The sequence below is a fragment of the Plecotus auritus genome (assembly GCF_963455305.1).
Source record: "Plecotus auritus genome assembly, chromosome: 9".
Classification (NCBI taxonomy): Eukaryota; Metazoa; Chordata; class Mammalia; order Chiroptera; family Vespertilionidae; genus Plecotus; species Plecotus auritus.
The window spans coordinates 10,334,521-10,341,857 of record NC_137783.1 but is presented as its reverse complement, the minus strand read 5'-3'; the positions used below and the strand labels follow the sequence as shown (position 1 = coordinate 10,341,857).

The 7,337-nt window shown below is 49.2% G+C and overlaps 1 protein-coding gene across 1 annotated transcript; it reads left to right on the top strand.

The window, feature by feature from the left end:
* Positions 1–230: 230 nt before the first annotated feature.
* On the top strand, positions 231–3,153 carry ADRB1 (adrenoceptor beta 1). Its single transcript, XM_080641320.1, has one exon. It carries the CDS (start codon positions 415–417, stop codon positions 1,831–1,833), a length of 1,419 nt encoding a protein of 472 aa, XP_080497446.1. The 5' UTR covers positions 231–414; the 3' UTR covers positions 1,834–3,153.
* The last annotated feature ends 4,184 nt before the right edge of the window (positions 3,154–7,337 follow it).

Here is a 7,337-nt window from a genome sequence, read left to right as displayed (position 1 = left end):
GGGAGTTGGGGCGGGGGATAGGGGGAGACATCTAGGGGCGTGCCTTTGCCCGGATTGGCTGCAGGAGTCTGACGTGAGGCTCCGGAGGTTGGCTTGGGGAAGTGGGAGCGGGGTGGGGTGGGTGTTGGGTGCCTGGGCTGCGGGCTCAGCGCGCTCAGAAACATGCTGAGGTCCCGGCGGCTGTTCCAGCAGCGGCAGCGGCTCCAGCAGCGGAGGCGGCGGCGGCGGCGGCGGAGACAGCGCGCAGCTCCGGCGGGGAAGGCGCCTGGCGCCCATGCCTCCGGCTCCGCGCCGCAGCTGCCCTGACCTGGCCGCGACCTCCCTCCGCGGGCCCAGCCGCCCCGACCTCTGGGGTGTTCCCCAAACACGGCCCAACCCCGCCACACCCCCCGCCCCCGGCCTCCGGAGCTCGGCATGGGCGCGGGGGCGCTCGCCCTGGGCGCCTCCGAGCCCTGCAACCTGTCATCGGCCGCGCCTCTCCCCGACGGCGCGGCCACCGCGGCGAGACTGCTGGTGCCCGCGTCGCCGCCCGCGTCGCTGCTGCCCCCGGCCAGCGAGGGCCCCGCGCCGCTGTCGCAGCAGTGGACGGCCGGCATGGGCCTGCTGATGGCGCTCATCGTGCTGCTCATCGTGGCGGGCAACGTGCTGGTGATCGTGGCCATCGCCAAGACGCCGCGGCTGCAGACGCTCACCAACCTCTTCATCATATCCCTGGCCAGCGCCGACCTGGTCATGGGGCTGCTGGTGGTGCCCTTCGGGGCCACCCTCGTGGTGTGGGGCCGGTGGGAGTACGGCTCCTTCTTCTGCGAGCTCTGGACCTCGGTGGATGTGCTGTGCGTGACGGCCAGCATCGAGACCCTGTGCGTCATCGCCCTGGACCGCTACCTCGCCATCACCTCGCCCTTCCGCTACCAGAGCTTGCTGACCCGCTCGCGGGCGCGGGCCCTCGTGTGCACCGTGTGGGCCATCTCGGCCCTGGTGTCCTTCCTGCCCATCCTCATGCACTGGTGGCGGGCCGAGGGCGACGAGGCGCGCCGCTGCTACAACGACCCCAAGTGCTGCGACTTCGTCACGAACCGGGCCTACGCCATCGCCTCGTCCGTGGTCTCCTTCTACGTGCCCCTGTGCATCATGGCTTTCGTGTACCTGCGGGTGTTCCGCGAGGCCCAGAAGCAGGTGAAGAAGATCGACAGCTGCGAGCGCCGCTTCCTCGGCGGCCCCGCGCGGCCGGCCTCGCCCGCACCCTCCCCGGGAGCCCCGCGCCCCGCCGCCGCCGCCGCCGCCGCCGCCGCCGCCGCCGCCCCGCCGGACCACGGGCGCACCAGCAAGCGGCGGCCCTCGCGCCTCGTGGCCCTGCGCGAGCAGAAGGCGCTCAAGACGCTGGGCATCATCATGGGTGTGTTCACGCTCTGCTGGCTGCCCTTCTTCCTGGCCAACGTGGTGAAGGCCTTCCACGCCGACCTGGTGCCCGACAGCCTGTTCGTCTTCTTCAACTGGCTGGGCTACGCCAACTCGGCCTTCAACCCCATCATCTACTGCCGCAGCCCCGACTTCCGCAAGGCCTTCCAGCACCTGCTGTGCTGCGCGCGCCGGGCCGCCCGCGGGAGCCACGCGGCCACCCGCGACCGGGCGCGCGCCTCGGGCTGCCTGGCGGTGGCCGGGCCCACGCCGTCGCCCGGGGCCGCCTCCGACGACGAGGACGACGACGTCGGGGCCGGGCCGCCCCTGCGGCTGCTGGAGCCCTGGGCCGGCTGCAACGGCGGGGCGGCGGCGGACAGCGACTCGAGCCTGGACGAGCCGAGCCCCGGCTGCACCTCGGAATCCAAGGTGTAGGGCCCGGCGCCGCCTCCCCGCCTCCCCGCCTCCCCGCCGGGACGCGCGGGCTCTGCGCGCCGGGATGAAGGACGTCCGGGCGCCTCTGAACGGCTTCCCCGGGAAAAGAGATGTGTGTTTACTCAAGACCTGCAGCAGGTGAACTCCAAGCCCAGAGACCTCGTCTGAATCATCCAAAACAAACGGAAACGTCACGGACCCTTGCACAGAAAGGGAAGTTTGGGGAGAGGTGGGAGAGCGGCTGGCTCCTTTCCCTCGGGTTCTTTTCCCTGTTTGTGTGTGCGCGTGTGATGCCTCTTGAATATTTTCCCCCAGGTGACACCTTCCGCAGGGGCCGGTAGGGAAGGAGAAGCATGAGGGTGTACAATGTTTATCAGCCTGGCTTCCATCCCCCTTCCTGGAACGGGAGCAGTCCACCGGGGAGAGAGGGGGATGGCAGTTTGTCAAGCCGTCTTTCCATTTGCTTTCCAGAGAAATTTCAGTTTAATTCCCGAGAAATGATTTCTCCTGTTCGGAAAGCGAAGGGAAAGGGTGGATGCCAAAAGTGCGTTTCAAAAAAAAAAAAAAAAAAGTGTAAGCTATTCTTGGAACACGCCTCACCTTGCTTTCCTTGTGTAGGGCAAGCCTGCTGTCCGTCCCCACGCCCTAGGTGGCCAGGCTGAGGGGTTTCTACCTCACACTGTGCACATTGCACAGCAAGCTAGAAAGACTTGTTTATATTAAACAGCTTATTTATGTATCAATATTAGTTGGAAGGACCAGGCACTGAGCCTCTATGACATGTGACTCTATCCATTGAAGACAGGACAGAAAAAGAAAAGACAAAAAAAAAAAAGAGGAAATAATTCAGATTACTGCACATGTGGGTAAAAACAAACAAAAAAAAAAACACACAAAAAAAGGAGTGGTTCAAAATGCCATTTTTGCACAGTGTTGGAAATTGTAAAGTCCACAGAGGTGTTACTTGCACAAAAAGAAATTAAATATTTTTTAACGGGGAGGGAGGGCAAATCTTAAAAACTAAACTAAAATTCAAACTCTACTTCTGTTGGCTATGATTTTATTGAGCTAATGATATATTGGAAAATACCTTTTTATACTTTTATCATGGTACTGTAACTGTATCCATATTATAAATATAAATATCTTGAGGATTTTTTTTATTATTTTTTTATGTCCAAGTGCCCACGTGAATCTGCTGGTAAAATTGAGCACTTTCTGTATAAACTCTATTTCCTCTGTGTGTTTTACCAAGTATTTATACTCTGGTGCAACTAACTACTGTGTGAGGAATTGGTCCATGTGCAATAAATACCAATGAAGCACAAGGATGGTTATGTGCCGTGTGTCTGTGAGGGGTCAGTGACCATGGAAAAGACCGTTTGTTTTGTGCAAAATAGAGGTTTTTCCCAGGGAGCTCTTCCAATAGCTTTTCATGACTCAATAACCTAGCAAAATGCCCCTAACCCAAAGAAGGCACGCACCCACTTCCGAGAGCTGCAGTCTCGCCCTCAATCTTCACAGCCGGCTTGAAGGTATGCTAGACTACTTGTAGGTGTTTGCAAGAGCTCATGGCTGCACCTGGCTTAAGAAGTAACATTTGGGATTGTGTGTCTTCTAAAGAAAAGTGATCGAGCCAGGTAATTCAGCTGCAACTTGGCACGGAACAGCAGGAAAGAAGACTAACTCATTGAACAAACTGCCTGCTTGGAATCTGGTAAGTGGCTTCCATGACTTTGTTTTCCATGAGAAAAATCACAGCCCGCAGATGGCCGGTGTGTGTACATTTCTCCAGTGGCCGTTTAGGATGAAACATGTTCTGGTGGTCAAGCAAAAAATGTATGCGAGAGCTTTGAAGTAAATGTTGTTTTCTGTTGTGTGATTAAAGAGACTATAAGTTCTGGGTGGGCCGGTCCCAGGTAAAAGCAAATAGGAAGTTTTAAAACTTCCTAACAGAATGATGACAGGCAATGGATAGGATAGTTTTCATGAAATTAGTTCCTGAGGAAAGTAGAGTGAAATTTGTATCCTGGAATGAATTCGACATTCTCCAGAATCAGTTGATCTGAGGATGTATTCTTTGTATTTTTAAACCGGCGCTTCATTTCAGGATCATGCAGTAAAGAAAGCAAAGTGAGGATTAGAAAGTTTGGGCTCATCCTGAGCTTTAACACGAACAAACTGTTCTCCGCTAAGGAACGTGGATTCTGAGTGTCCCTTTCTGCAGTGGGGTGGTCTAAAGACCAGGAGACAGCCTTCTGAGGAATGTCCATGATGTGGATGATGAGAGACCAGCAGAAGGCTGCATGAACAGTAGCCATTTTAATACAAGCTGCTATATGTTTAACTCCTTCCTCCAGCAAAAAAAATGGGGGGGGGGGGGCGTGGAGAAGGGCAAAACTTCTTTAAAAATACAAAGATAAATTCTTGAAGAAAGTTATTTTGGAGGATGCAGAATCAATTTCAGAATGAAATCTCTCTCCTTCCCCCAGGTACTAAATGCGGTCACATATCGACCCTCCCTTCCCCCACCATGAGTATGTAAGATGCTTTTTGTTAGGGGTTTTGTTCCTCTTTATTTTAAATTATACCGCACAATTAATAGATTAGATGTCTAGAGTTTCATGTGAAGAATACTGAAGTACCAGGTTAATGCTTCACTTTCTCCATTTCCTTATTATCTACTTACTTTGAATAGATTGTCCTTCCATTTAAATAAAAAGACATTTTCCCAGCCCAAAACATACATCAGACCTCAGGTCTTAAAATGATGGAAAGCCCCTTAAACGTTAACAACAAGATATATATCTTTATCTAGTAGACAGCTCTGAGCTCTTTTGTAAATGACAAGAAACCACTATAATCTGGGGACCAGTTTACATTTATTTGTAGAAAATAGAAAAAGATTTTTCTGTGATTCCTGAGTTCTCTAACTAAGGAATTAAGAGGATTCAAAAACATACTGTGCCAGTGATTTCCAGCCACCCATGAAAACTACTTTTTGTTGTTTTTTTAAAGAGACAGACATCAGTTTATAGTGGGAACGTGGTCAGCTGGGATGCCCGTCCCAATAGCTAAAGCAGTGGGAGGAAGAAATTGCCGATCCTATTTAATCTGGTGAAATAATGCACAGCAGAAGTGACAGGTGGAGGGCAATGAACATGCAGAAAACCCACCTCAGCCCATGGGTTTGTGTGTAAAAAGTACTGAAGGTATTAACACCAAAAACAGTGAACTTCATTGTGATCAAGGTTCATTGAATGGCTACCTTGGAAATGATGTTTCGTTTGCACACTGTAACGTTCTCTAATGTGTAACAAGGCTATTCCAGCATCTATAGATTCTCCCTCCAACGTAGAAATGTATAATTGGTATCACAGACAGCTTCATCCCTTGGTGAACTTGCCTACATAGAACTTTGTGAATAGAGTTTATTTTTTTCAGTCCAAGCTTTCTTTGGAACTGGAATTATTAATAACTTCTAAGTGGCTATTGTGAAACCTTTCCCTGTCAAGCACATTTTCCTAGCTTATTTTAATTTTGTTGAATGTGCCGACTTCCTCTGGCAACATGTAATATTGCCAGGCGGAAATTCTGCACCCAAAGTATCAGGATGATATTAACATTTAAGGTTTTTTTAGCAAGAGCTTCTAACCAAGGGTCTAAAGGAAAAGTATTCTATTCACTTTTGCTGCCATTTGAGAAAGGCTTAAAAAATATATATATATTTTTTAACAAAGCTGAACCCATTCATTTTTTGGAAGGGAAAAATAAATAAAAACCTTAGCAGAAATTCAAATTAAACACATTGGCACAGATCATTTAGTTTTATTTGTACGTTTCTGGCATAATGTGCTGAGAAATACTAATTCTTTTGACTCCCTGCCAACTTGCTACTAATCAAAATGGAGAAGATATGCACTGTTTGGATTATACCTAAAAATAGTTGTGCTCCAGTCACATCAGCAAATGGAATTAAATTAATCTCTCTCTCTTCCCCTTCACACACACCCTCCACATTAAACTTCCATCCAAAATATTGCTCGAGCATCCCCTAATTTGTGATTCAGTATGTCCCCATTTGCATTGCTACATGGGGATGATTTTTAAGCATACTCCATGGAACCACTTTTTGAGCAATATGCCTCTCCTGAAATCCCCTCTTTTACCCTGCTCTCATTTAAAAAGTCTCTACTAACTAGCCCTTATCATGTCATCAAAGAGGTAGTAATACCATAAATAAATACTCTGTGGGTGAGTTTTCCTCATCGATAGTCTTTTTTACCCTTTTGGGGGGGAAGGGAGGAGGGAGTTTCTGAATCAATAAGATTTGGTCACTTGATGGAGAGTGATTAGATTCCCAAGTCCAGTTGCTTTAAAAACAGACTGGAAAACCAGCAGCCCCCAAAGAGAAGCTTACAAGATCTTGGCAGTAATGTTAGCATCACCCAAGAAAGCACTGGAGGTAACTGTCGACATCCATTAAGCCTTGGCCTTCACTTGAGTGTTGGGCAAAGATCTCTCTGAACATATTTGTACCTTCTGTATCTGAAACCAGTCCTTTTGTGTGTTTTTTAATGTACTTTTTTTTAAAACTGATTTCAGAGAGGAAGGGAGAAGGAGAAAGAGATAGAAACATCAATGATGAGAGAGAATCACTGACTGGCTGCCTCCTGCATTCCCCATACTGGGGATGGAGCCTGTAACCCTGGCATGTGCCCCGACCAGCAATGAACCGTGACCTCCTGGTTCAGAGGTCAATGCTCAACCACAGAGCCACACTGTGGGGCCTGAAACCAGTTCTTGACTTGGACCTACCACGCTCACTAGCTCTTCCCCTGAGCACTTCTTCAGTTCTTGAGTGAACTAGAAAATACCCAGAAAAGCGTCTGTTGTCTGCATAGCAGCATTAATTTCTCATGAGCGGTTTCCTAAAGCTCTGATTTTCAACAACTCCCAGAGCTTACAATTCCTTTTTTTCCTCTCTCCACATTCCCTAGCTCAGAGCTGTTAATTAGCAAGATCTCGCTGCTTCCTTCTTATTTATCATACGAAATTTACCTAGGATGCATTTTAAATGTCTTACATTTGGGTTTCTTCCTGAAAATTTCAATATTGCTCATAATTACGAGTAGAAAAAAAATTTTAACTATTGTTTCTACTTTTCCTAGAAAAGGTTTTTCACACTGAATTTAATACTGGGGGTGTGGGGCTATCTTAATAGGCTTTATTTTTGTTTCTCTTCATTTTTCAGTTCTTAACCGCATGACCTTGTCAGTCTTTCAGTATCCTGGTTGCAAAGATAACATTCGCAGTTCCACCTTTAATTACATGTAAATTCATTTTCCTAGTCATTAGTAGGCTAGCTGATTTGTGGGAATTATGGGTAAAACTCTAGGAGAACAGAAAACTTGGGCAAGCAGATGGCCCAACGACAGACAGCTCAGCTCTAAATGTGTTTGCCACTGTGTCCTATGACCTTGGGGAAATCAGTTGGTTTCCCT

Bases quoted from the DNA above. Each gene is read 5' to 3' on its own strand.
- ADRB1 (XM_080641320.1), top strand. From the start codon at position 415: ATGGGCGCGGGGGCGCTCGCCCTGGGCGCCTCCGAGCCCTGCAACCTG.